The 27,981-nt window shown below is 42.6% G+C and overlaps 3 protein-coding genes and 1 long non-coding RNA gene across 4 annotated transcripts; 2 read left to right on the top strand and 2 right to left on the bottom strand.

The window, feature by feature from the left end:
• Positions 1-362: 362 nt before the first annotated feature.
• Positions 363-4,405, bottom strand: LOC100828445 (ankyrin repeat and SAM domain-containing protein 6). The gene is made up of 6 exons (XM_003579542.4): positions 4,175-4,405; positions 2,946-3,010; positions 2,581-2,852; positions 1,286-1,360; positions 1,152-1,214; positions 363-761 (listed from the first exon to the last, which is right to left on the bottom strand). Exons 1-6 carry the CDS (start codon positions 4,297-4,299, stop codon positions 717-719), a joined length of 645 nt encoding a protein of 214 aa, XP_003579590.1. The 5' UTR covers positions 4,300-4,405; the 3' UTR covers positions 363-716.
• A 4,652-nt stretch (positions 4,406-9,057) lies between these two features.
• On the top strand, positions 9,058-10,294 carry LOC104585551. Its single transcript, XM_010242474.1, has 3 exons — positions 9,058-9,495; positions 9,901-10,025; positions 10,144-10,294. Exons 1-3 carry the CDS (start codon positions 9,058-9,060, stop codon positions 10,292-10,294), a joined length of 714 nt encoding a protein of 237 aa, XP_010240776.1.
• Positions 10,295-17,189: 6,895 nt separating this feature from the next.
• Positions 17,190-19,595, bottom strand: LOC112269414. The gene is made up of 2 exons (XR_002961261.1): positions 18,780-19,595; positions 17,190-17,483 (listed from the first exon to the last, which is right to left on the bottom strand). It is a non-coding gene; the product is annotated as an uncharacterized LOC112269414 (long non-coding RNA).
• A 427-nt stretch (positions 19,596-20,022) lies between these two features.
• On the top strand, positions 20,023-27,537 carry LOC100828146 (nudC domain-containing protein 2). Its single transcript, XM_003579541.4, has 6 exons — positions 20,023-20,196; positions 24,342-24,595; positions 24,692-24,840; positions 24,959-25,007; positions 25,965-26,107; positions 27,315-27,537. Exons 2-6 carry the CDS (start codon positions 24,547-24,549, stop codon positions 27,399-27,401), a joined length of 477 nt encoding a protein of 158 aa, XP_003579589.1. The 5' UTR covers positions 20,023-20,196; positions 24,342-24,546; the 3' UTR covers positions 27,402-27,537.
• Positions 27,538-27,981: the final 444 nt, after the last annotated feature.

Raw genomic sequence — 27,981 nt, 5'->3', positions numbered from 1 at the left:
AGTCGCCGCCATTTCTCGACATCACATCAAGAGCTCGGACACGCCAAAACCTATATACTCCACTCTTTAGAAGAAGCTGCATGGGTCAAACGGAAGATTGCATTTGTTCTTCATAACTCTTCGAAGAACAAGCTCCACTTATTATAACTAATAAAAAGGAGGCATCATTGCCTTAATATAGACTGTGAGGCTAGATTGACATGCTGGAATTTCACAACAGTTGGAAAATCTCCCAACATTCCAAACAATGGCCTGAACATGAAACCGATCAGAGAACACAGAAATATAAAACCCAATGAGGAACGCGGCGCTGGAATATGATCCTAAAAGAGCCTAGTCCCTAATGAATCCGACCAATGAAATGGGAGAAGTAACAGAAGTATACAGTAATGAGTATTGGCATAGCTTCAGCAGCAAGTGTGTACAGCAAGCGCACCCGGCCCATCAGTTAATCAGCTGGTCTGGCCAGCATGCTGACCAAATAAATAACAGCAGACTAATAATCTTACAGCAGCATCCTTCATAGCCAGCACACCACGTTGTTATAAACAACCTAAACCTGGTTGATGCATGCTTATGCGGACACAAACATGCATTACAAAAGATCCCACATTGTTGTGCCTCTACCCTTTCCAAGACATGCCGGAGCCGAACCTTCAATGAGCAAAACCTACCACATCTCCCTGTTTTTCTACATTATACTCTGTCGTCATTGCCTAAGCTCTGGATTCCAAGGCAAGGGTGATCTTCTTCCTAGGACCCTGAAAGAACACCCGACTTAAGTTACAACTTTGCACCTCAAATCAAATTACAAAATAATGCAGAATTGGAAAATAGTTACTTTGCATAAGATATGACGTTAATCATGTCTGAGCTATATCCTTTCTTAGAGGCAGTCCAATTCCTCATTAGAATAATCCCAGCTCATGTTAAAACTACTTGTGAGTATGTGTTTTGTTTTAGTTCATAAAAAAAGGATGTGTTTTAATAGCTGAGATTAAAGTTTATGCAAAACTTGCCCCCCAAAAAAAGAACTAGTATCCCGAACCGCAATCTTCAATTATCAATTACTCTTGATAGGACGGATGTGAGAAGCCAAAAAAAACTGATTTTGACAAAATTCAAGATGTGAGATGATGTAATGCACCTACCATCGGGATGCCCAAAGCCTTGAGATCACTTTCAGACATGTGACGTAGGGCTGCCATGTCAACCTAATAAGACAAAACAAGTGTGAATCACATATACAAGAAAACAATGTAGACATTTAGGGAAATAGTCAAACCTCCTCTGCCTGGAAGGTAATAGAATACTTCTCTAGTCCAAGTGATTTCAGAAAACTGTCAAGTGGACTTTCAGCCTACAAGTGTTCCAAAAATAAATATGTGGGTTCAGAATGCAAAAAACAAGTCAGGAATGTAAATTAAACAAAATTATATCGCACATTCTCCAACTAACTAAGTTCATCATGTGCATTTAAGGATATATGAAACCTTCATAATTACAACATGTTCCACATAGAACACTCATCTTAACCCACACACGACAAAATCAAAATTTGTTGTAAAATTCAAAGGCAGTTATACGATATACAGGGCTGAATCTACAAGAACAATTCTACACTTTTCGCAAGCCAAAGTTGAATAATTTCAATATATATGTGGCCAGGTGACAACTAGAGGAGATAACTTTGTATTCCAAAGTACCTGGTCAGCATGCCACACTCACAAAAGGTTTCGAAACAATTGAACTCACTGTTGGTTAACTAGTAGGACAAAAGGTTCCGAACAGAACAATTGAACTGCCCCTCGTTACAAATTCTTCATATCGAAAAGTAGCACGGTCCATCAACAGATGATTTACTGTAACTGTTGCTTTCTCCTATGCAGAACAAAATGCATACTTTAAAGCATCCTAAAGCCTTCCTTAAAAGCTTATATTATGGCTAATTGGCTGTCTCTAAAATTGTTGAACATACTATCCATACATATAAGTTTGGGTACACAACTACACACCCCTACACGAAATCTTGCTTACAGGAGATACGACACATCCATGAGTTTCCAGCTATAGAAGTACCTATGCCAACACGGCAGATGCTATTGGGGTCTCTCAGAGTTTAAAGTACAAGATCAGCATAAAGCATCCGAGGACATGCTGAAGAATAATTATCATAGTAAACTTAATAGGAAAAAATATTATAATGAAAAATGGAAACGAAATGTAAATGGAAGAGATTAAAAGTAACGCAAACAAAAATGAATATATCAAGGCTGCATCCTATGTAGCCAAAAAAATCACCCAGATCAAATATTAATGCTGTTCTGTCTGGAGTAGATAAACATAGTGAGCTAAATGAAATAGCATAACAGCACAACATTTTTCAAAAGGGTTCCTGCAAATTTTATGCTGGACAAGTGTACATCAATTAAAAATAATGTCAGATTCCAGCAATACATGCTTCAAGATTCAAGCTAATCACCAAGAACTGAAGAACAGAGCAAGTGGAATCAGGTGCATGTTGATAGCAGAGAAATCAGGCGACTATGTAGTGGGATCTATTACCAATATAATACATACCTTTGGCTGAGAAGCCTTCTTCGATGAAGATGGTTTTGATACTTTCTTACTTTGGCGTACAGGCCTTTCGTCGACAGTTTCACGCCTTGTGACTTTCACAACCTCCGGTACAGGTTTCGCCTTTCGAGGATCAGCGTTTGATGGCTGTGGGTGCATTGTTCCAGATAGCATCTCACGTAGATCACGTACCCCAGTACCCTTTTGGCCAGCAAACCCTTGCTGGGAGCTTTTCCTCTGAAGCTTGAATCGCAAATCCCGTGGATCAATTGATTCTTAAGACAATGTGCAGACAAATAAAAGTTAAATGGGACTAGAATAAGGTAGCCTGCCTGACTTCATCTAAGGTACATGAACAAATAGATTACTTGATGCTGATCTATCATCTTCCCGGTAAAGATCATGCTTCCATTTTTCATCGGCTTGCCGTTGCCTACAGATAAGAGTATAAGACAAGAATACCAATATTCCAGAAATTAGCCAGTCTAGTGGGGTGGGTTAACAGAGCACAAGAATATTCTGTGATCAAACCAAGAAAGATCCCCTGGTAACTTTATGATAGACGATAGTCATGCTAATAAAGAGCATCACCCTTCTTTTAAAATGTGGGCTTAAAACACATAATGCCTCATGTCAGCAAACTTCTACCCAGTATGAGTTTTACATGAGAAAAAGAAGTGAACTAACATTGTGTTCATCCTTGATTCTCCTACCAGACTAAAATGTTAAGAGTCCTTTGTTTGCAATAACAAACTATTCTTTTAGAAAAATCATAACAAGGCATTGGTGATTGATATCCAACAGTTCATAACTGAGTTCAACAGATTACTCTGTTACTGCTACATTGGGTAAAACACAGCATTTACGAAGTTATCCCATTAGCTTCTAGCTCCTATAGGCATATTGACTAGAATTACTTACAATATTCACTACAAACTAAAGATGTCAGTTAGTTTGAAAAAATGGCACAATTGTCAAAGTGGGTGAGATCAGGAACTGGAAATGAACAATCAAGGCCCAAGCTAACTCCATATTGTCGTGCCCAAATTATGGAATCACAAATGCTCAGGTAAACCCATAAAAGCAACCCCTTTATTCAAACTAGGTCCGAAGACGAGAACAAAATTCATAAGAAAAAAACTAAGCTGCAATGCCCAGGATACACTGACATAGCATTGATGCAGACCTTGATATTTAGCTATTTACTATGTCAAATCAACGAAGCTATACACCACAACTTCCATCACTCAGATGGTAAAACAAATTACGCGCCACAAAGCTCATATCCACTCTCCAGCACCTCAATCATCGCTAATCTATAGGCACCACGCTTCAGTGGAGCATCCTAATATACACTGCGCCCTAATTTCAGTCAATCCTAAGCACATACGAGCGCACAGAGATAACCGCCGAGCTAAGGTTACAGATCGAGCATCCAGACTGCTAGAGCATAGGAGAACATCGCCATCCGCGCGCGAAGGGCCTATGTTAGGCACAACTCGGGAGGACGCGGAGAACTCTGTTCAACAGGGAAGACGGGGGAGGGATCCCTAGCAATGATATAGACGGAAAAGGTCGGAGTGGAGCTTGAGCTGACCTCTTGGACACGGCGTGACGGACCCGGCCGGCGGCGTCCGCGCCGCCACGGCCGGAGGGGAGGTCGGCGTCCAGGCGCTCGTGGACGGAGCGCTTGCGGCCGGTGGAGATCTGGTCCGCATACATCTCCGTTCGAGTCTGTATGCTAGAGGAGGGTGGTTGGCCTAGGGTTTCGACTTTCGAGCCGACGCGGGATGAGGAGGGAGGGAATAGAGCAGGAGGGATGCGAGATCGGGGAAGAGGAACAAAAGAATGGGCTGGGACGCGGGCCCCATCTGTCTGTACAGATTCAATCGTCCATAAAAAAAAACTCTTAAATTTCACAAAACTACGAATTTTGTGGGATTACATGGGATTAGGCGGGCACATGTTGTGGCGGCATCGACATGCTATCAATTGCTTGACCGAGATGTTAGTTCCGTTTTATTTGACGTTGTTTGCTCATTGTGGAGCCTCACTGAATACGTGGCTCGTGCGATCGTCTTGATGCGTTTTTTTATTATTCTGAAGAGTAATATGCATCAGACCTTTTCTGTGTTACAAGTTGTTGCCATCGTGAATAATAGAAACATCTAGTATGTACATAGTTTTGGTCAACGTCTTTGCAATTACTAACTTTTTCATGTAACTCTTGAATGCTTGTCTTTCACATTTTTCGGTCGTATTTTGTTGTTCCTTTGTGTCTCCAAGTTTTTGATGAATTGCTTACTCGTGTAGTAAGCATTCTTTCTTCTTCTATTTACATATGTAGCACAATGTTTTGTAGGATACGCAAAGACACACAGGGGAGCTAATTGGACAGACAAAAGAGAAGAAAGCCTGATATGATGTAAAGTCTGATCATCATTATTTCTAAGATGTATAATGCAACACGGTGAGATAACCAATCAGATTGAAAAAAGAGAAGAAAGTGTTCGATGAAATGAGGTAGCCTAAAACAAAACTGTAGCTCGATCTATACCGGCTGGGGCACCTCAATTTGTTACATCCAAGGTATGCAAAGACACCTAGGGGAGCTAACTGGACAGACAAAAGCAGAGCATAGTCAAGCCCTTCACAATAAGATCTCTCCCAGGATAGCTAACTGGACAGACAACAAAAGGTGAAGTGCGAACATGCGCAATAGAAAATACAGATAATGAGCAGTACCTTTCAAATAGGAAATATATTCATTAGTCAACACAGGAAGACCACTGCCAGGAATTGGTGGCAATAGCAATAGCAAACCTGGATCCAAAAAGCAAAACAACACAAGCCGCTTTAATGATGCATACCACTTATACCCAGAGTTGTGAAAAAGGAAAGAGTTGCATAGTTCCTCTCTTTAGTAGGACTGGGAGGTCATGAATCTTGAGGTCTTCCCCGGCGTTGCAGGAGCTGAAATTTGAAATTTGCAGAAGAACATAAATTAGAAAATAATAAAAGAAGAAAAAAGTACACCCCATGCCATGAGAAAATTCAGGTGCATGTCACAGTTAGCCTACATTAGTTTCTTACTGAATAAATACCTAGAATATCTACCCTAGAGAAAGATGTTAAGAAGCAGGAAGGTTCTCTATCTATGACGGATAAATAGCAATATATCTCTACAGTGAAATTCAATGGTGCTATATCACCAATTCACCATTGGGGTCACATGTTGAGTTGCCAGATGGCGTATTCTGCTGGTATCTTGTTCTTTTGTTGTATTTTGTTACTCCTTCAATTGAATAAACAACAACAGTTGCTTCTTAAAATAAAAAAGAACCTAGTGCTGCAATCCAAAAATGACTATTAACCTGATTTTTGCAATCCAAAAAAGGTTCTGAACTTCAACTGACATTTATTTATAACGATCAGACCAATGCAATTACGGCAGAGCAACCGATACGCCAATCACGGACAACAACCTGCAAGGCTACAAACGAACAAGAAATATGGCGAAGATCAGATATACAATGAATAAACCAACCAGCAATAGCTCTCACAGAAATTGTCAACGCTATCCGATTGACTAATAAGAAAATTCCGGAAAGATTAGCAAAAAAGTACTGCGTCAGAAAGTTTTCAGTAAATTACGCACTCACCATCCGATTGACTAATCAGAGAATTCCAGAAAGATTAGCAAAAAGTACTGCATCAGAAAGTTTTCAATAAATTACGTGCTCACCCACAGATATAAACTTTAAACTGATCTCCGCAAATGACAAGATTTAATTCATCTGAAACCAAACATCATGATCTCAATGAACAGGAAAACAAAAATGGTATGAATGCCTACCAAGGAACACAATTAGCAGTATATGCACCTTTGCGTAGAAAGAAGCCAATATGTAATACTCTTTTGCAGCAAACGCAACATCAGCCTGCAAAAGAAATAAAAGGTTTTGATACAAGAAGATTGGTCATCACATTGTTCAAAATATACATAAATAAATGACGCAGGACATCAGGAGTACAAAAGAATGCATGCGACTCTTCTGCAAACATGTTAGCAAGCATCAAGGATCACTTCAAATTAATCTCAAAGAGTAAGAGCACTACCTGCATGACAGAGAAAAAACATCGTCAGAAAGAAGATCCGGATGAACACTGCATCCAAAAAAAATCCTACACTCTGATTCCAACACAGAAAGGAGAAATTACCAAACTAGCTCACCCGCAAAGGCAGATCGAAACCCCAACAGCTAGCCTCTCCTTTGTCCCGTCGTCCGCATCAGCACACTGCTCAGCTCCTCCTCGAGATCCGCGATGTTGCTGCTGTTTGGCGGTGGAATATGAGGAATCAGGCGATGGTTGTGGGCCATGGGACTCCATGGCTGACGATGCTTGTGCTGCTAGCCCATCTCGGAGGGCTCGAGAAGTGGAGAAGAATCGGCCGGCGGCGGCCGCACCTGCGCCACTGGTGGCAAGGAGGCAAAGGACGGCGAGGAAGAAGGAGACATGATGCTTCCGTGAGATCTCCGCGAGGAAGGAGGAAGAGATAAAGCTCGCGCAGGCCGCCAGCAAGAAGCCAGTGAACCAGTCCAATCCTTGAGACGGTGAGATGTTTCTACTAGAAACAAACACACAATTAGAAGGAGAAACCACACCGGAATAAAATTCCTACAAACACCGACAGAGGCACATCAACAATCGAACTCATTCGCAAAACAAACCGCATGAAACCCACAAAAGACAGGCATGAAAAAGTCACCATACCTCCCCGCAGCCACTCAGATTCCCAAATCCAGCAACAACAGCGAGCAGCCACAGATCCACCACCGAGGATTATGAGATGCAGAAAACCAGTCGCTTATGAGATGCAGGACGGCGGCGGCGGCGGAATTGTTAGGTGGCGGCGATGGCAAGCCCTAACCCTAAGGAAACGGGAGAGAGAGAGAGAGAGAGAGAGAGAGAGAGACGGGGGAGCACTGGGATTGGGAGGTACCGAGGGAGGACGAGAGGAAGAGGGTCGGCTCAAGCAAAAAAAAAATCTGTAGCTACAATAACCGGCGGTGGCATTTACCGTAATTACGTAATTATATCATTGCTACAATAACCGTGAAAGCGACGTGCGAGCCGCTAGGAGGGCGAAGAAACCACCGGCTTTAGGATTTGTATGTTATTTTGCTGTAAAAAAAACTACTCTTTCATTTTCGTCCACTGAATGTGGATCGTCAGGTGCCACGCGGACTGCTCTTTTGCAAATAACCCCCTCATTTCTCCTCTTCTCTCCCCCGCGAGCCCCACCTCTCCTTCTCTGTTCCTCTTCTCGGCAACGCAGAGGCGACCCAACGGCGACGCATGCGACGGCGAAGAAACCGCCATTGCCGGGCGGTGGACGACGCAAGCCACTCCGCCGAGATGGCCCTAGTCCGCCGGGAGCCAGGCGCCAGCCAGCCTCTGTATGGTACATAAAACCCTAGCCTGGCGGAAACCCTAACCTAACCTCCATTGCTGTTTTCGCGTAAATTAGTATGAATTAGTTGTAGTGGATGATAGGTAGAAATAGTTTGGGGTTAAATGGATGATAGGTAGAAATAGTTTGGTATGATTTTGAGCACAAATTTTGTCATTTATCTGCTTAGGACCAAGTGATTCGCTGTTCTTTGTAAGCATCAGTCATGGGGGATTCTTTTGTGGCTTCGGGGCGAAGAAGTCTTATGTAGATGGCAGTGTTGCTTGGTTTGATGGATGTGAAGTTGAAACTTGGTCACCTCTTTGGATTAAGGACTTCCTAGAACAGTTGGGCTACATTCACAACAAGTGTAAGGTCTACTGGCTTCTTCCTGGGAAGAACATGGGTGATGGATTACGCATTGTTGACCGTGATGCAGACACTTTAGCAATGGCTTCGGTTGTTCCAAAGTTTATGGTTTTCTCACTCTATGTTGACCATAAAGATGAGCTTTATAGCAACCTCTGTTTGAATGACGTTTGCATTGTTGGCTCATCACCACTGCCTCATGTCTTGAGTCCAAGGAAACTAGGCATGAACAATGCACAAAGTAGCCAAGCAGCTAAAGGGAAAGAGAGATTGCCTGACCACAATGTTATGCACAGGAGTAGAAGAAATGTTGAATCAGCAGATGGAGATGTAGATGCTGATGGAAGTAGTTCAGATGACAGTGGTTCAGACTGGGTAGACTCTGACAATGAGATAGGGAAAGATGATGATGATCTATTTGATGACTTGGTTGATGATGTGCATGATAAGAGTGCTGACAGAAAGAAGAAGGCTAAAGAAGAGTATGACAGTGACTATGATTCTGAGGAAATGGATTTGCCAGAAGATGATGAATCAGAAAATGAAGAAGTTATAGTAGTGGATGCAGCAGGAAACAGACAGAAAAAGAAGAAGAAGAAAGTTAAGCTGACAAAATTCAAGCTGAACATATGAAAGTTGTCAATTTCCACTTAGGCATGGTGTTTCCAACTATTGGGCATCTAAGGCAGGCAATACAAGAGTACATAATTCACAACAAAGTCCCTATCAAGTATGCAAAGAATGACAAGCAAAGGATTAGGGCACATTGTGATGAAGATTGCAGCTGGTTCTTGTTTGCTGCCCTTGACAGTAGGACTCAAAGCTGGGTTGTGAAGAACTTTATTGGCCAGCACACATGCTCAAGGGAGTGGGAATTGAAGCAATTCACTGCAAAGTACTTAGCTGCTAGGTATATTGAGTCCTTTAGGGCAAATGATAAGATGTCTCTTAAGAATTTTGCAAGAATAGTTCGGCTAGACTTCAACATGACACCATTCAGAAGCAAACTGCAAAGAGCTAGAAGGCTAGCAATGAAGAAGATCCATGGAGATGAGTTGAAGCAATATAACATGTTGTGGGACTATTCAGCTGAGGTAAGAAGATCAAATCCTGAATCAACCATGTTCCTTAGTCTATTAGATGGCAAGTTCAGTACCATGTAACAAGTCATTAGATGCTTGCAAGAGAGGGTTCTTGGCTGGCTGCAGGCCCATAATTTGCATTGATGGTTGCCACCTGAAGACAAAGTTTGGTGGGAAGCTCTTGACAGCAGTGGGCCTGGATCCAAATGACTGTATTTTCCTTGCGGCCATGGCTGTTGTTGAGGTGGAAGATACTCCAACCTGGAAATTGTTTCGAGGACATTGATTGAGGACCTTGGCATACAGAACGCAAGCCAATGGACTATCATGAGTGATAGGCAAAAGGGGTTGATCAATGCTGTGAATGCTCTCTTTCCAGATTCACATCATAGGTTTTGTGTGAGGCATCTTCACCAGAACTTTGCCAAAAAATGGAAAGGTGATGTGTTCAAGAACAAACTGTGGGCCATTGCAAGGTCATACACTCATGCTGACTGGATGAGGAATATGGAGGAGATGAAGCTGCACATGCCTATTTGGAGGCAATTGAACCTAGTGCATGGTGCAGATCATTTTTCAGTGAATTCCCCAAGTCTGACATGCTGCTGAATAACAATTGTGAAGTGTTCAACAAGTAAGTCTTAATTAATTTCTCTTTAGGTACATACTTGATGCTAGAGAACTTCCAATACTTAGCATGCTAGAGAAGATAAAAAACAAGCTCATGACAAGGTTTTACTCTAAGAACAAAGAGTGTGAGGAGTGGGCTGGCAACATATGCCCAAAGATTAGAAAGAAGTTAGATAAGTAGGCTGATATGGCAAACAACTGTGTCTGCTTACCTGCTGGCAAAGGAGTGTTTCAAGTTACTGGCTTGACTGGGCAATATACAGTGGACATTATGAAGGAGGAGTGCACATGTAGGAGTTGGCAGCTGACATGGATACCTTGTAGGCATGGCATTTCTTGTCTAAGGCATGAAAGGATCAAGCCTGAAACAAGGGTATCACTATGCTACCGGCTAGATGCTTTTAAGCAGGCATATGGTGACGTCATAACGCTAAGCAGAGATCCCACAGAATGGGAAAGTTTGAATGGGGTTGAAGTTCTACCACCAAAATATAACAAAGTTGTTGGCACACCAAGCCTGAAAAGGAGGAAAAATCCTGTAGAGGAGGAGCAGGGCACAAGGATGAGCATGCATGGCATTATTGCACGCTGCAGTGCATGCAACCAACTTGGACATAATAAGAGGAGGTGTCCAGAATTAGGAAGAGGTACTGCTGCTACTGCTGATGCTCAGCAAGCCCAAGATGCTGCTGATCAACATACCCAAGATGCTGATGCTCAGCAAGCCCAAGATGCTGCTGATCAACATACCCAAGATGCTGATGCTCAGCAAGCCCAAGATGATGTAGATGCTCCAGCTCCTCAGCCTGCAAATGCTCCAGCTGGTTCAAAGAAGAGAAAACTACCTGTCAGAAGAAGTATAATTCCTGCAGATGCTCTAGCTCCTCAGCCTGCAAATGCTCCAGCTACCAGGAAGAAGAAGCAGATTCTCAAGAAAAACCTTAGTTCTAGCTGCCAGGTAAAATGATCTCCATTTTCATGTATATCAATACTAATTCTCTTGCACAAACATGACAAATCATTAATATCTAACATTTCTTGCAAGGCATCAACAAGCCCAAGTGTTGCTTTGTCTGGAACAACTGACTTCCATGGAATTCTCCCCCAGAACCTTTCAGTGCTACAAATATTGTCACAGGTATGCATTTCAATAAGGCCCTCTTCTAGAGAGTACATTCATTGCAAACTGCAGAGAAGCACTTCCTGTGCTAAGATCCACCACTGCTACCAGGACACTTGGTCTAGCAGGACAGAAGAGAAGGAAACCAAAACCAAAAGAAAACAAGTGACCTTAGAAGAACCTCAAGAAGGGGAGTACATTTTGGACACGAAGCTGCATATTTTGGACAGACAGACTGGTAGTGCACATTTTGGACAGACAGTTGTTAGTTATGGTCCTATAGTTCTACTAAGTGAACTGCAATGCAAAGTGAACTGTATTGCATTGCTACTTATGTTCCTGTAGTTCTACCAAGTGAACCTGTGTTTTGGTTGTGAGTACTCTTTGATGTTTTGGTACTTACTCTTTACTTTGCTATGTGAACCGATGGATGCTGAAGAATGACTATGGATGTTGATGAAAGTACTTTGCATTGTGAATTTCCCGCTGTGTTGTCTGTTTGATACTGAAATGCCGTCAAAAATTCCTGTAATTTTCATTCAAATACAAACAGAACTCTGTCAAAATTTTGAGTCACATCAAATAACATAATGCAATGCCTCACAGTTTCACCATAGCTAGAAAGCTCTCTAATTGAGACCACTGAGCTGACAGAAAGGAGCCAAATTTCATTCATTACAAACCAAAGTTCATACATTTGAAATAACTCTTATTTCTAAGCCACCACATACAACAACCGTGCAACAAAGACTACAAAAGCACATAAAGTCATCCTACAGATCACAACCAAAGCATCCATCTTCTCCACCAACAACTTTATCTCAGAATTCTCCATTTCAACTGCTGCTGCTTCTGCATCTTCAGCTCAACCTTCAGCTCCTCCTTCAGCTCCTCTTCTTCAATCTCTCCACCCCAATAAGTGCTTGGAATCATCATACCAATGCTTGACAGATAATCAAGATAGGAATCTTCACCATCTTCCCAATAGTAAAACTTGCAACCCCCAGTTCCAATCTGCCCAATTCAAATTTTCAACATGCTCAGATGAGCCCCCTCCTCAAATCGGCCGGCAGCACAAAGCAAACAAATCCAAGCTAAATTTGTGCAGATTATTAAAGATTGACTTCTCTTACCCTGTGGTTAGGACACTTGTAGAACACCCTGCTCGGATTTTGCTCCGATTTTGAGACTAGGCGGACGACGCGTCGGACGCGGCAGCAGGGGCAAGTCACTAGCAAAACACATGTAGGGAGCTCTATAGATGGCGCCGGTGCTGCTCCCTTCCTCCCTCTCTTCATCGCCGACGAAGTTGAGCCGAACTCCACCCACCGCCGGTTAGGGTTCACGCGAGGAGAGAGGAGCAGAGGGGAATAATGGGGTGGGCTCGCGAGGGAGAAGAAAGAAAGAGTGAAGGGGTTATTTGCAAAAGAGCAGTCCGCGTGGCACCTGACGGGTGGGCCCGAACAACCACAACGACACGTGCCAGAGCGAGTAAGGGACCTGGGATGAATCACTTACGAAAGTTTTAGGACTAAAATGTGCAGATTTAAAGAATTAGGACTAACTTGGGACATTTGCGAAAGAATTGGGACCTCTGGTGCATTTTACTCTATCACATGCCACTTGGCAAAATGTCCATATCATTTGTTTCATATTCTGGACCTCGTTAGCTCATGTGCCACCAAAAATTCTCGTTTGTCTGTCACATTGTTTGGTCCGCATCTAATGTGGCAAAGAAAACGGCCCAGCCCGACCACATGTCATATAACATGAGGGGCCTATGTGTCAGAAACGTTGCGAAGTGTCCTAATTTAGTATACCCGTTCGAAAAGTGGTGGTTCCGTGAGAAGATTAGCAACGACCGTGGTTCTTTGAAATACTAGCCACAAAATGTGTGATTTTGTGAAGTTTACTTCAAAATAATGCAAGAAACACACTACAAGTTGCATAAAAACAAAAAATACCTTTGTCAAAAAAAATGGACAATATATTGATTAACTAGAGATAAATACACCCGCGGTCGTACTTTTATTGTTGCGGTGTCAGTTTAGTCCTAAAACTATGAAACTGAACACTTTAGTCCTAATTTTTGGATAAGTGGTGCAAGCGAGGTCCTCAGCTCGCTCGAGCGCATCTGACTCGCCTACGTGGCATGTTGACCGCGTACACGTCAGCTCAGGGGCGTTTGGCGGGAGTTTTGCCACCGCGGTGGTTGGGATTTTTTGCAGAAAAAAACATCACGGCACAGGCACCTCACAAGAGGAAGGGCAGCATCTGAGGAAGGCCTCGAATCTGATGCAAGACGGGCTGAATCCTCCTTTTCCCTTTCGCCGACACGGAGGAGCTGGCCATCAACCTCGTTGTCATGGCGGCGGCGACGACTGAGAAGAGAGGAAGAGGAAACACAGAGAGAGATGGCCACGTTTTTATAGGGCGTTTTTTGCACAAAAAAAAATCCCAACCTTCGCGGCGGCAAAACTCTCGCCAAACGCCCCTGAGCCGACATGTACGCGGTTAACGTGCCACGTAGGTGAGTCAGACGCGCCCGAGTGAGCTTAGGACCTTGCGTGCACCACTTATCATAAAATTAGGACTAAAGTGTTCAGTTTTATAATTTTAGGACTAAACTGACACCGCGACAATAAAAGTAGGACCAGGGATGTATTTACCTCTTGATTTCTACGATTAACTCGCCATAATTAATCGAATCTATGAAAATAGACCTTCCACATCTAGTTCTTCCGTCTTTGAGTAAATTGCACCAAAACCATAAATAAGGGCTCGGGAAACCGATAACCACAAATCCAAGAAATTTTAACTAATACGCACAATTACAATACTAATGAGTAACAAAACCCCAGAAATCACAAGTTTAGCCAAATCAGTGACTCATGCCCATGTGTCATACTCACAAGCATTTTTTGGGACATGGTTCAAGTCATTGCCCGTCAGCTTGAACCAAGCCGAGCCGTTTGAGTTCAAAACTCAAAACAGGTTTTTATTTTTGAAAGTCTCTTGAAAAAAATCAATGATTCTTACAGGAAATCTTAGATGTCTTCTTAATTTTCCCTTGAAAATTTCAAATCAAATTGTGAAGCTGCATGAGTTAGAAATTCAAAATGGGACGGTGCCGTCTCTCAAATAATGGTTCAAAACAATTGGCAGGGACTTGAGTGCCAAAAAAAAGCTAATTGGGCTAACCTTGCAATTAATTTCTAGGGGTTTCGTCACTCGTTAGTTTTGTTGAACTTGTGGAGTATCAGCTAAAACCCCTTAGGCTCGTCGTTTTCCGTTGCCCCAGCCCTTGCATATGTGTTTGGGCAATTTACTGGATGAGAACAACAGAGTAGACAAGTTATGTTCTTGTGTTTGCACTCTCATGGCCAGTGTTTGAAAATGATCCAACAATGTGCTTCGAGGGCGTGATGTGGATAGTTGGAGATGATCCAACAATGTGCTTGGACCATGATGTGCATGTTAGCTTTAATCTTGATTTTTGTATTTAGATGTTAGTTTTCGTTTATGCATGTAGTTTAGGCGTTCGGTTTCCTGGGCTGGAGATCGATGAGGCGAGATGCTGAGGTGGCACCGTGATATGCGATGCACGAAGCGAGATACTGAAGGTGTCGTGAGAAGTGGCACGATTGATTCTAGTAGAAGAGCCAACGTATCGGACAACTGGAGAGATTTTAGGAGATTAGGAGAGGTTGTTAGGCGTATGGCCGAGTCATGTGCGTAGGTCCAGGAGGGATTCCGGGAATGGTGCACGCGTGGTGTTTATGGCACAAAATCAGGGCGTGATTGTTGTGATCTTCCCTGTGCGTGTGCCTATATAAGGTATTGTAATCTCGGTTGTGTTGGTAACAAGAAGAGAGAAAAGGAAGGAGAAAAGACAGGCTGTGAGAGGCAGCCTGTTGTCAAAAATAACTCTATGATTCTTTTCTTGTTCGTGTGTTGCCGAGAGAGAGAGGGAGCTGCAGCTAGAGGTAGAAGAACAAGAGTTGCGGACTCCTGCCGCGGCAGAAAACGTGAGGCAGCTCCAGGAGGAAGAAGAAGGAGCAGCAGCGGCTAGCTTCTCCAACAGTGCATGATTAATGATGTCGCCTACATAATCCATATTAATTTACTTCATGCAATTAAGGACATGAGCTCACGATGGGAAGACATGGGAGGGGTCACTACCAGTTTTTGTTTTGCCCATCAATTTAAATACTCCCTCGGACCCATATTACTCGTCGTTGATTTAGTGCAATTTTGAACTAAATCTGTGACAAGTAATATGGGTCAGAACGAGTACTAAACTTGATGGTTCCTTCGGGTCCGTCAACTTAATATGTGCATCCTCAGGTTTTTGACGTTTTCTGGTAGTGGATGAAAAACGCGGACTAGCAGGATGAGGTGAAAGGAAGAAGGCAGGGATTCCCGTGAGCCAACTAGGAACCAGTCAGAACCATGCATACGGTAGGAACAGGTAGGAAGATCTGTCCAATTGCAAATCGATGTGTCGTTAGTTCAGTGAAGCATCTTTCCAATTGCACTGACTACTGGCTAATCTATTTTGTAATAATTCCTTGCCCAACATGGTTGTGCCTAATTCACGTACGTGACCAAGCGAACTCACTAGATTTCATTCCATGAGTACATTGTATCTTGCTGGTCATATGCGTACATGCACAATATGTACACATACGTGCGACGACAAGAATTTAAGATCGGAGAGAGTACTTTTCTTTTGTTTCTCAAAGAGAGAAGAGGGTATATATTTATACTTTTTTTGCCATTATGCCACAACATCCCAACCATGTGTTTGGTTCATTGGCACACTTTGTTAACCAAACATGATCCACATGTCATAAACTCATTTTTTGTGAAATCATGCCTCATTTGTGGTGGCTATTTTGTCCACCACACTTTTTGTGTCAGACACATTTTGCCTAAGTTTAGTTCCGGTAAAGTTGAACCAAATATGCCCTATATCTTATGAGGTGAGGATCACTTCTATTTATATTTGTAAAGACCATTGGATGAATGACAAGTGTCATCATCCTAAACATTCTACTACAAATATCTATTCTCTAAAATACTCTATCAAAATATCCTAGTCTATATAAATCTTATTTAGGCATGAAGCTTGTCCTAGCCTTCCCTGGTAAATATATTTCTCTTCATGCATACTCTCAAATCTTCTACTCCCTCCAATATGAACTAAAACAACTAGAAAAATTTAAGATCGGAGGGAGTAGAAGACTACTTGCAAATATCTCTTCTTTGAAATTCTCTAATAGTTCATTTGACACGCACCTCTCATTTCATGTCGTTTGGTAGAAATGAGAAAAAACCAATTTTTGATAGAATTTCATTTGGTTGAATTTGAATTCCAGGTTGAAAAATCATGTTGTCTACCACATGGATTTGTAGAGCAAGACACAATTCCAGAGAAATGATGACTTTTAGAGAGAAATTGAGATTAGTTACATTGTGATTCAATAATATTTCAGATTGAATTCCAATACTCAATTCCGTGTCAGCCAAACAAGTTGTTTCTAAAATCCTAGAATTATAGGCCCAAATGATGAGTGACTAATGAGTTGTGAAGTATTTTAGAATATTCTCAAGTATGCATTGTTATTTTTGTTAATCTGTTCGATGTGCACCGGGAGCCGTTGCAGTTCGGCACAACATCGACGACCGACACCGCATCACGGTAAACTGGACTGAATATTCTTAAATATGCATTGTTATTTTCTTAACTTGTCGATGTGCACCGAGAGCCGTTGCAGTTGGGCACAATATCATCGACGGCCGCCACCACATCATGACAAATTGGAGTACGTACTTCAGGACAAGTGGCTGGCGCTTAATGTAACACCCCAAGTATCGACCCTACCCGGAATATTAACACTCCAAATCAGTGACACTAAGTCAAGGATATACTCAAAATTTCGACAGAGTCTCCTTTGTTTATAAGGGCATCCAAGACAGGCAGTTTAATATAACTATCAATTATGATTACTATGCAATCTAGACCAGCACGCGGTTCATAATCTATCAAATAGTCTCAAGTAAAAACATAATAAACTCCCGAACGATCGAAGACTCGCAATAAAAGTGGTACGGAAATGTTTCACTACAGTATCTATGCAGGAAGCTAAATAGTATGAAACTAAGACATTTAAATTGTAATATGTGATGTGTGGTGTCCGCATGTAGTGCTGCTACTCCCGCCCATGCATGTGATTATTTGGAGTACCTGAAAACCAAATAAAGCGACAAAAAAGCAAAAGTGAATAATCAATACTCAGCAAGTACAATTTTTGAGCTGAAAGATCATAATGAATATAAGTCAACAAATGTAACAAATCCCTGCCAGCTTTTTATCCTCATGATATTTACATTGAGCGCTAAGGAGTATTCACATATGATGGTGACTAATCATCATGTGAAAGTTCTCACCGACCTGGCTCTAGCACAACGGAGAAGTTCACATGTGACGGAATTCACTGACCGAGACGGATTAGTCCATGTGAATGGTTCTCATCGCATCGGGGCACCGGGCTAAGCATTAAAGATGCAGAACAGCAACAACCTCGAGACCAAATAAATCAGAGAAGGACAAATTGCATGGAAAAAATTCTCAAATCGAGTATGAATGCAGTCAGCCATCCAATCATAAAGGGCACACATTTAAAGAGGCTTGTCATGCACTTGCCTTAATTGTAAAACAATCTGAATGTTTAATCCGTAGATTTATGCCCGACACCCGAAGATCCCGGGCTTGTGGGGTAAAGCAAGTCTTAAAACACCAAACCAGACTCTTGTCTTGCCTCCAATTAACAGAAAATTACGGGTTTGCGAAACTGGTTATGTACCTCTTTCTGAGTAATAGATCAACCAAATCAGAAGCTAGCATGCTACGGAATCTGACAAAACAAGCCACACTAATTTTCTTGCTAGTGCAAGTGCCAGCGTCCAAGTGCTAAACAACTAGTGGCACTAGTACTAACTAAGAGACCGGGTTTTCTACTCCCGACCACACTGCTCCACCTATCCGGGCCGTCAAGCCATTTTTGCTGCACCGTTGGATGGGAACACCTGACGACATCCTGAGGAAAACCACACGCACGCAGACGGCGTCATCGTCATCCATGGAAAAGGAGGCGGCGGATTACTGTATGCTCATTCTAAGGAGAGTTGTTGTGCACCCTGGAGAGATCGAGATTACAGGAGGAGGGGGGGGGCGGACAATCTAAAATTTTCCAAAGAATCAGATCTTTACGTCCGCTTCATCTGGCCTCTCGAACAAAACTAGTGTGGAAATATATCTTCCGTGTGCTTTGTCGTGGCCGTCTGATAAAGCAACCATATATATGATCGGAAAAACATAATTTGCACATCAAGAGAAAAGGGTAGCAATGGAGGAGAGGAGAAAGACAGACATAGCTGCCGTCTGATGAAGCTGGAAAGAGAAAAGATGTTGGCATAGCAAGAGAACGATATGGCTGTTGAAGAGAAGAGGGTAGCAATGGAGAAGAGGAGAAAGGCATACATAGCTGCGGCTATTGCAGATGCAAACCGGATGGAGATGGAGCAAATCAAGATGAAGGTTGAGCGCGTCTGGCGGAGTTAAATGTGAGGTTGGTGGAGTTCCTAATACTGCGCAGGGGTAGGCAGCTACTGAATTCGTTTCGAGCCATTTAGCATTCGCAGTTGCAGCCCCGGACCCGTAAACAGTTGTTGTGGGCCAGATGTCCCTTTCAAAGCACGTCCGAGCAGCTGTGCACAGTGGTACGAAAAGCATTTTCGCACTGTTTCCTGCCGTTAGCTGCTGTTTTGCACTGACGGCCGATGGACGGTAGGAGATAGGTGGAGCAATATGCTCGAGACCTGGTCCCGACCACACTGCTGTCAAGACATTTTCGCTGCACCGTTGGATGGGGACACCTGACGACATCATGAGGAAAACCACACGCACGCAGACGGCGTCATCGTTATCATCCATGGAAAAGGAGGCGACGGATTACTGTATGCTCAGGTCTAATACAACGCCCAGCTGTTCACGCGAATCCAACCTCAGTCGGCTAGCACTAATCCATCCATACATGGCAGGGAATTAACCAGTCTCCAAAAAATAAAGAACACAACCACCTAAATTTACTGGACACAACTTCTAGCAAGAATCGGTCAGAGAACCTACAAACTGAACCAAACAACAGTGTACTAATTGCAAGTGTTACACAACCAGCGGCTTGATCTAGCACTCATTCCATCGAGCAACAGCAGCTAGCGCAGAACTTGTCAATTCAATTCACTGGGACGAGCTGCGGCGAGCGAGGAAATACCTCCAGGCGGCAGAGGAACAGCCCAATTCGTACCTGGCAGCAGCGACGGCGACCACGCTCGAACCGGCAAGCCACGCGAGCGGTGCAGAAACCCCGTGGCGGCGGCGGCGTCCAGGCAGGAGTCCTGGGCGGCGTGGCTGGCGGCTGGCGACTGGACGAGGGCAAATAGATGAGAAAATTGACAAGATGGGCACTGAAACCTAACACTCCAAAATATCACTCAAAAAGTCAAGCATTCCAAAGGACCAGTTCTTTTCAGCTTGTAAACCGAATTCTAGGTCCAGAAAAGTTGCAGCCGAAAAGAATTCGATTTCAATCCGTTTCTGAAAGCAGCCCAAGCCCTCAAATACTTCGTACTAAAAAAAGCTGATGCAGAAGTACTTCCCGAGCTTCTCAAAATCCCGATCAGCGTAATTACACCGAAATGCCATTCGCGTTTTCTTTTATTCTCCCTCCCGAGCGCCCAGTGACCCCCGTCCAGTGTCTCCTCTCCGCCTAGGGTTAGAACCCAGCCGCCGCCGCACCCAGACGCCTCCTCTCCCTCCGTCCGGCCTCCTCTCCCTCCTCCGGCCGAGGCTCTCTACCTCTTCCGGCCAAGCTCCTGTACCTCGTCCGGCCGAACAGGTATGTACTCCTCTCCTCTCTCCTTCTGCAGTGTGTATTTTCCCATGGAAAATGTGTGTTCTTTACAGTCTCTAATTTGTGCAATGATTGAAAATTATATGCAATATTATAGGAAGAATATGATTGTTGAATCTAATGAATGACAAATGTATGCATTGTTATGGTGAAAGTATATGATATGCATGCTATGTATCCAATGAATGACAAATGTATGCATTGTTATGGTGAAAGTATATGATATGCATGCTATGGCAGTGAGTAATTTCATTTGAGAGTTCATATTCATTTTTGAGATGCCAAAAGCCGAAAAGAACTGGATTGCAAGTTTGTCACGAGCTTCTCCCCACCACAGTTTCTGGGGGTAGAGAAGCTGAAGCCGAAAAGAACTGGCCCAAAATACCATTAAAACTCAGTTTTTCACTCCAAAATACTACTATGGACTAACAGCCCCTAACATACCTTAACATCAACAAACTTGGACACATATACCCTTATACCTCTTCAAATAGACAACATTTTCAGCAGCATTTCAGCAGCAAAAAACAGCAACAAACAGCAGCACTTAACAGCAGCAAACAACAGCACTTAACAGCAGCAAACAGCAGCATTTTAGTACTAATAATGGTTCACTTAGTAGCTAGACACATTGTCACATCACATGGTACTTTAGCCAAAAGGATAACACTAATTTAACGCAACAACCAAACACCATTCACTGCTTAAGAGGGCTGGCAGCTCCAGTTTTGCTCCTTGTAGATGCACTAGGAGGTGAAGAAGCCATTGCCATGCTGAGGGTATTTCGGGTATGAGCCACATTGTGAAAACTGTGTTGACCGAAATACTAACGGGGACTCACGGTGGTGGTAGTTTGGAACAAAAAAAGTGTATAGTGATGGTATTTTGGAAAGCTTGGCTTTTTGAGTGGTAGTTTGGAATCCTAGGTTTTCGTTAGTCATATTGTGTCAATTTTCTCCAAATAGATTGGGTGTGAGTTTGGGTAAACTAGGGATTTAATCGGGAGAATACCCTTCTCCGATTCAGTTTGCAAGCAGCACGCTAGTATGCCTTATTTATTTCCTTTAATCCAAAATTTTCTTCAAAGGCCGAAAACAAAAGGTGCTCTGGTAAATTAATCCAGTTAAAAAATTAACAAATCTATAGTCATTTTCAATCAACTCGACAAGACAAAACTAACCATGGTCTTCGATTTTCCGTGCGGCTTACGGTTCAAAAAGTCAAACTATGGTCAACTTTGTCTGTCCAGGCTAAACGTAACCTTTAAAAAATTCGGGGCATTACACTCAATCAGGATGGCGTCATCTTCGGGCACAACTCTGACGGCAGGCTTCCTGTCGGCTCACGACACGACGTGCCGAGCTACGATCTCACGCGTGAGCTGGTCCAGAACGTCAAGGACGCGGCAACGGCGATCGAGGCTGCAGTAGAGCCGTTCACGGTCATCTACTACCCGCGGCAGGGACTCTACTACCCGCGGCAGGGATGGGATTTCGTGGTGCCTAGAGGACAGGTGGACCGCACACTTGCGGAGAACATCAATTGGCAACCCAGCTTCCTAGTGGACAAGCACGGGCTAGAATCGAGCAAACATCGTGCCAAGAGGCCCGACAACTACCATGGCTTCGTCAATGCCGTCAAGGTCACCACCTGGTGCAAAGTTGAGGCATCATATTCCGGCCTATGCAATGCATGTGATTCCGATCATGTACTCGATCGTGACATGCCCTTTGACACAAATGTTTACCGATCTGATTAACTGTAGGTATTCATATCATGTGTGATACTTTTGGGGAATTGCCCCTGTCTTTCAGCCTGCTCTTGGGAGCATTCATGTGCTTCCTAGCATTCATATGTTTTTGTGGCTGCTTATTAACAATAAACTTCTCGGTAGAGATAACTTGGAGAAAAGACAAAAACTGGAAGATAAAACATGTGTCATGCGCACTGATAATGAATCCGTCACCACTTATTCTTTGTTTGTGTTGTTGCACAAGCACTGTGGAAAGACTTGTCAGTCTTTCTAGCTACAATGTGATTGAGTGAGAAAAAGAATTTTGTTGTTAAGATGATAGCTTCTGCTATGTCGTGTACCAACTTTTTTGCTAAGTTGTTAAGATGATCTCTAAGGTTGGGTATACCCAGCCCTCCAAACCCCTTTTTCATTGCCATCATTTCCCAATTTGCTAAGTGGTACTTGTGATGGTCTTCATAGTTGTCCCACAAACAGTGAGCCATTTGGAAATTTATAGCATGTATTGCCCAACTTGGAAATTTAATCACAGATAATAAGTAACGTGTAATGTTGGCTAAACAGGCCCAAACTAAAATGATTCTCCCACCATATGAGAGAAGCCTGCCTCTCCACCCAGCCACTCTTTTAATAACTTTGTCAATTACAGGCTGGAGGTCTTCTTTCCTAAGTTTGTTGTGGTGTAAAGGTACACCAAGATAAGTAATAGGAAGGGCCCCTTTTTTGTAGCCAAAAATTTGGGCTAGAGAATTAACTTCCTCCTCTTCTAGGTTCATTGGAATAAGATCAGATTTATGGTAGTTAATCTTCATTCCTGAGATTTGTTCATACAGAGTACGTAAGAACCCATTTCAGATTTTGTGCCATTTGAAGGTCATTTTTTAGAAAAATTAGTGTCTATCATCAGCATGCCGCAAACTGATGACACCACCAGGGCTAAAACCAGGCAGCAAACCTGAGATAAGGTTCTGGTTAGCTGCTTTAACAAGCATATTCTGGTAAAAATGTCATCTACTAAGTTGAATAAGATGGGGGACAGGGGGTCACCCTGCCTCAGTCCTTTTCGGTAACTGCTCTCAGAATCATTTAATCTAATACCAACTGAACCTCCATAGATCAAAGTTTGGAGTTTGTTGATCCATTTTTGGCTATAGCCCCTCTGTGTGATCATTTGTTCTAAAAATTCCCAACTAACTCTATCGTCTGCTTTCTCATAGTCAAATTTAAGCAAAATTCCTTTTATCTTTTTTTGAGTAAATCTCATGTATAATCTCATGTGCCGTCACTACACTGTCCAGTATATACCTTCCTTTGATGAAGGCAGTTTGGTTGATGGAGATCAACCTGTCAGCACAACCACTTAATCTGATTGTGCAAGCTTTAGCAAAAAAATTAAAGCTGCAGTTGGTAAGGGTTATGGGTCTGAATTTGTTAAGGGAAGTAGCATCTTGTTTCTTTAGGAATCAATGTTAACATGGCAAATTTCAGCCTGTACAGGTCAGGTCGGCATTGTTGTTATCAAAGTCTCTAAAGAGATTCAACAAATCAGGTTTGATGGTTTCCTAGATAATTTGATAGAACAAAAATGGGAAACTTTTGGTCCCGGGGCACCATCTGCATAGGAGGAGAAAACAGCTTCCTTGATTTCCTCTTCAGAGAAGTTTTGGTCCAGGAAGGTGTTTCCTCCTCTGTAACTATGTCCTCTGGGCCTCAAAAATCATTATCCATATTAATGTCCAGCCTGTCTTCTTTACTAAAGAGTTTTTCTTGTAAAAGTCTACAACTATATGTAGCATGGTAGGTGTATCATGTACCAGCCCATCTGGGCCTTCCAAGGACACAATCTTCTTCTTTCTCCTTCTCTGGTTAGCAATGGCATGAAAAGTTGCTGTATTCTTATCCCCTTCCAGGATGTCTTTTCCCTAGCTCTTTGTCTAGCTTTGATATCTACCATTTTCCAGATTTTATTAAGCTCTGACCTAATGGTCATAAATATTTCATTTTCTACTGGGCGTAATTTTTGTGATTCAGCCATGATATCAAACAGTCATATTCTGCAATCAGAGATTTTTTGTATTTCTTCTATTCTGCTTCAATGTTGATACTTCATCTTTTTAGTAACTTTCTAAGTCTTCTTATTTCGAATTGCCAAACATCAATGGCTGTATGACAGGGGTAAGGGAGGGACCAATTTTGGATGATTAGTTCAATACATCTCTCAATTTCTAACCATCATTTTTCAAATAAAACCTTGAACTTTGTCTATAAAATTTTGATAGGATAAGTGTGCACACGTAACCGCCAAACTAAGTATGAACCACGAGCTGTTCTTTTGTTTTCTTACGGGGGTTTTCACAAAATTGAGAACTGTATGCAGCTGCAGGTTTGGCCCGCGACAGCGTCCCCTTTCCTGTCCGCACCACCAAACCTAGGTTGCAAACCCTTGTTGCTGGCCGGTAGCTCCACGCTCCCGAGTCTCTCCTGAAGGACTCTACTATCCGGCACCGCCACCTGCCCCCCTCCCCGGCGGCTCTCCTGCGTTGCTCGCCGCGCTCAAACCAGGCCACCCAAATCCGGTGGCCATGGCGGAGAAGCTGGCACCCGAGAAGCGCCACGCCTTTGTCCACAACGGTAAGCCTACCCCTCTCCATTTTCCTCTTCTAGAACATTCCAGAGCCTGCCTCACCTAGTTTTTCCTCCCTTCCATGGGATTGGTGGGGCGTGCAGGGCAGAAGGTTTTCGAATGGGACCAGACTCTGGAGGAGGTCAACATGTACATCGAGCTCCCCAAGAACGTGCCCACCAAGCTCTTCCACTGCGTGATCCAGGCCGGCCATGTCGAGGTCGGCATCCGCGGCAACCCGCCCTACCTCAACGTCCGTGGTTTACTCTTTTCTCCCTATTCAATTCTGCTCGAGCTCCTATAGAAAGATTGATTTCTTTTATTTTTTTCGTTGCGTCTGTAAGAGATTTGATCTATGGGTGGTTTTGCAGCACGACCTCATGCTCCCCGCGAAGACCGATTCATCTTTCTGGACGATAGGTATGGTTCAATTCTAACCCACCTGCAATTCTTGGTCATAACATTGTTTCATTTCCTCTGTTGTGGCCTGAACTCTGTGGTGTGCTGCACAAATATGGTGCCAACTTGTAGCCTGTTCTTTTCGGACGTCTAGACTATCGTTTTGGTAGCTTTGCCTCTTCTTTTTTTCTTTCTTGAAGTTGGGTTCGGGCAATTTGCTTTTAGAAGAAATGAGAAGACGTCTGGGTTCAAGCCCAGGTGGGTGGGGCGTTCAGCAACATCCTCCCAACTAAGTAGCCCCCAGTTTTCCTTGCTTGTCTCTTTGGAGGCACATTATTTATGTACTTGCAGCAGCGCTTGTTGGTTCATTGATTCGTATTTCTGACATCATATTTGTGTTTCTGAAATTGTTGCAGTTATATTCATCTCTAGTAGTACAACTATCAAATTTACGCAATGTTAACTAATTCAACTTAGTGTGTAGTTGATGAATGCACTCTCCTACCGCTGGTAATGCAAACATGGAAGATGTCTCTTTTGGCTTTGAGTTACTTTGCTGAAAATTACATGTTGTTGTCAGCTGCTTTTAGTTATTATTTGGAATATTGCGGAGCAAGATAGTTGAAGAAGCTTATTTGGCAACTCGTCTTATGAATTGCTACTAGATTTAACTCTTCTCTAATGGTGCAGTCACAAAATATCCTAAAACTGAATGGGGAAAGCTATGCTAGATTTAGTCAATGCACTCATGTGCTGGTGATGGTTTTGTACGATTGCCACTAATTTACGTGTTAATGATAAACTGATAGTGTAAGATTGATTGATATTCTATAACTGCATATGGATATGCTGGCAAGGATCAGACGTCACTCATACGAGGTTCAGCATTAGGGAGATCTCTATATTACAGTATTCAAGTTATTAGCACCTTCTGCTGCTCTATATTTTTTAACATGGAAAGTGGTGATCACAATACAGAGGATGGTGAATTGCATATCACTCTGCAAAAAAGAGAAAAGGGGAAAACATGGGCATCTCCAATAAAAGGCCAAGGTAGCTTAGATCCATATGCTGCAGACCAGGAACAAAAACGGCTTATGCTGCAAAGGTTTCAAGAAGAGGTATAACCGATTTGCCACATAGACTTAATTCCTTTTTGATAACTGCTCATTTCTTTCTCTGTGTACTCAATAACACCTCACTCCTGGATTGTAATATGTCTTCTTCAATTTTGTATATGCTTGTCGATAGTGTGTGATATGAAGCAGTAGCTGGTATCACCGCATAAGCATTGGTATTGCATTGCACTACTGAATGAAGTCACATTGTAGAAATGGTTGAAATAACTCATTTGCAAGCTTCGCTTTGTTATTCAAATTACATCCTATAGACCTATACAAATCCGTATTGATGTGTCATAGTCACACTGCACGAGAAACTATGATGCATAGATGAGATGCTTAGATCAGACTAGGATAAACAAATTATGTAGATAAGCATTGTGTAGCAATGTTGTTCAGGGCCTTGAAAATAAGAATCTAACCAGTATTGCTGGGAACTGTACCAGGGCCCAGCTGGCTGGTGGTAGTAACAGACCCAAAAGGTCAAAACAAGAACCAGATAGGTATTTAGGAGTTAGGATGCATGGTTCTCATGCTAGTGAGGAGTTAGGCCTAGCAGGTATAACCTATTGTCATCTCTAATGTGAGAGAGTGGGGAGATCAGGAGAAATTAGGGATAACATCTCGTCTTCTTTATTCATTGCGAAATAATCTTTGGACCCATGAAAAGCGGAATTTGCGCTTGTAACATACAGAATTTATCTTCAGAATATAAATCTATCTTTGGTATGACCTGATCAGGCCTGGGTGCACCTAGGGAGTGAGAACTATTCTGAAAGAAATATAGGAGTGCTTCGGTAACAATCACATATGACATCCTGCTTTGGTCTTACCCTAGTCCTCCAACATCTTTAGATATATACGTGCCCAAAAACCATGCACTAAAAAATTCTATATTGGACCACTAAGTAAATATCTGTTTAGACTTGTTACAGAAACTGTACCATTATATTTGCGATGAAAAATAGTTATAGATTTTTTTCTCATTTACGTTGATCAAAGTTGCACATTGGTAACTGTGCCTAATCTAAAAATTCATTACCATGGGATCAGTGCTATAAATCTTTTGGAACTTTGTACCTCAGTATGTGTACAAGTATATATATATATTGACTACACAAACTGTGTCACTGGATTATATTGCAAAATACTCCTACTTTCATCATATGTAGTATTTTTATTTATATTATGTATGTGTTATATGCAGAATCCAGGGTTTGACTTCTCGCAGGCTCAGTTCAGTGGAACCTGCCCTGACCCAAGGAGCTTCATGGGTGGAATTCGCTCTGACTGAAGCTTCTTAAAATGCAGACAGATGTACCTATTGCCTATGTAAATTGTGAAAAACATCATTGTCTTCAAATTATTCGATATATACCCTGGAAATAATAGTGATGGAATGACTTTGACCTTCTCGTTGAGTTGCTGAACTAGCAACGTCATTTGCTCTGCAACCTCAACTACTTCCAATCTGCAAGGGCCATCTCCAAATCTGGGTTTTTACTGTCCGTTTCGACCATAACACGTAGGTTTAGGTGAGATGTTGTGCTGCTATTTGTTGGCGCAGCGGACGGGATGTATTGGCTGCACTTGCAACTGGAGTAAAGATGGCCAAAAGTTCCCTTCTCCTGATGCAATTAACAAATGTGCTCTCATCTGAATGAAATGTCAATACTTCTATACTGACTTCATTTTGAGTATACCTGATTTTAGTTCAGAAAGATGCCACACAGTAGTATTATATATCTGTTAGACAAACTTAGGCCTATCACGGAAGTAGTATTTGTTTGTATCAGGTCTGTAAAGAAGAACGGAAGCAGGTTAAAAAGGGCAAGACAATAATGATCCGATTGAGAGCGGATAAATTAATTCCA

The sequence above is a fragment of the Brachypodium distachyon genome, chromosome 5, assembly GCF_000005505.3.
Source record: "Brachypodium distachyon strain Bd21 chromosome 5, Brachypodium_distachyon_v3.0, whole genome shotgun sequence".
Taxonomy (NCBI): Eukaryota; Viridiplantae; Streptophyta; class Magnoliopsida; order Poales; family Poaceae; genus Brachypodium; species Brachypodium distachyon.
This window is presented reverse-complemented; position numbering and strand designations above follow the sequence as displayed.

Bases quoted from the DNA above. Each gene is read 5' to 3' on its own strand.
- LOC100828445 (XM_003579542.4), bottom strand. From the start codon at position 4,299: ATGTATGCGGACCAGATCTCCACCGGCCGCAAGCGCTCCGTCCACGAG. The intron at 2,853-2,945 runs GTAATCTATTTG...CATTGTCTTAAG, and splicing joins AGATGATAGATCAGCATCAA to AATCAATTGATCCACGGGAT. The intron at 762-1,151 runs GTAGGTGCATTA...GTGTTCTTTCAG, and splicing joins AGGCTTTGGGCATCCCGATG to GGTCCTAGGAAGAAGATCAC.
- LOC104585551 (XM_010242474.1), top strand. From the start codon at position 9,058: ATGGTGTTTCCAACTATTGGGCATCTAAGGCAGGCAATACAAGAGTAC. The intron at 9,496-9,900 runs GTAAGAAGATCA...CATCTTCACCAG, and splicing joins TGTGGGACTATTCAGCTGAG to AACTTTGCCAAAAAATGGAA. The intron at 10,026-10,143 runs GCAATTGAACCT...ATTTCTCTTTAG, and splicing joins CTGCACATGCCTATTTGGAG to GTACATACTTGATGCTAGAG.
- LOC100828146 (XM_003579541.4), top strand. From the start codon at position 24,547: ATGGCGGAGAAGCTGGCACCCGAGAAGCGCCACGCCTTTGTCCACAAC. The intron at 25,008-25,964 runs GTATGGTTCAAT...ATCACAATACAG, and splicing joins TTCATCTTTCTGGACGATAG to AGGATGGTGAATTGCATATC. The intron at 26,108-27,314 runs GTATAACCGATT...TGTTATATGCAG, and splicing joins TGCAAAGGTTTCAAGAAGAG to AATCCAGGGTTTGACTTCTC.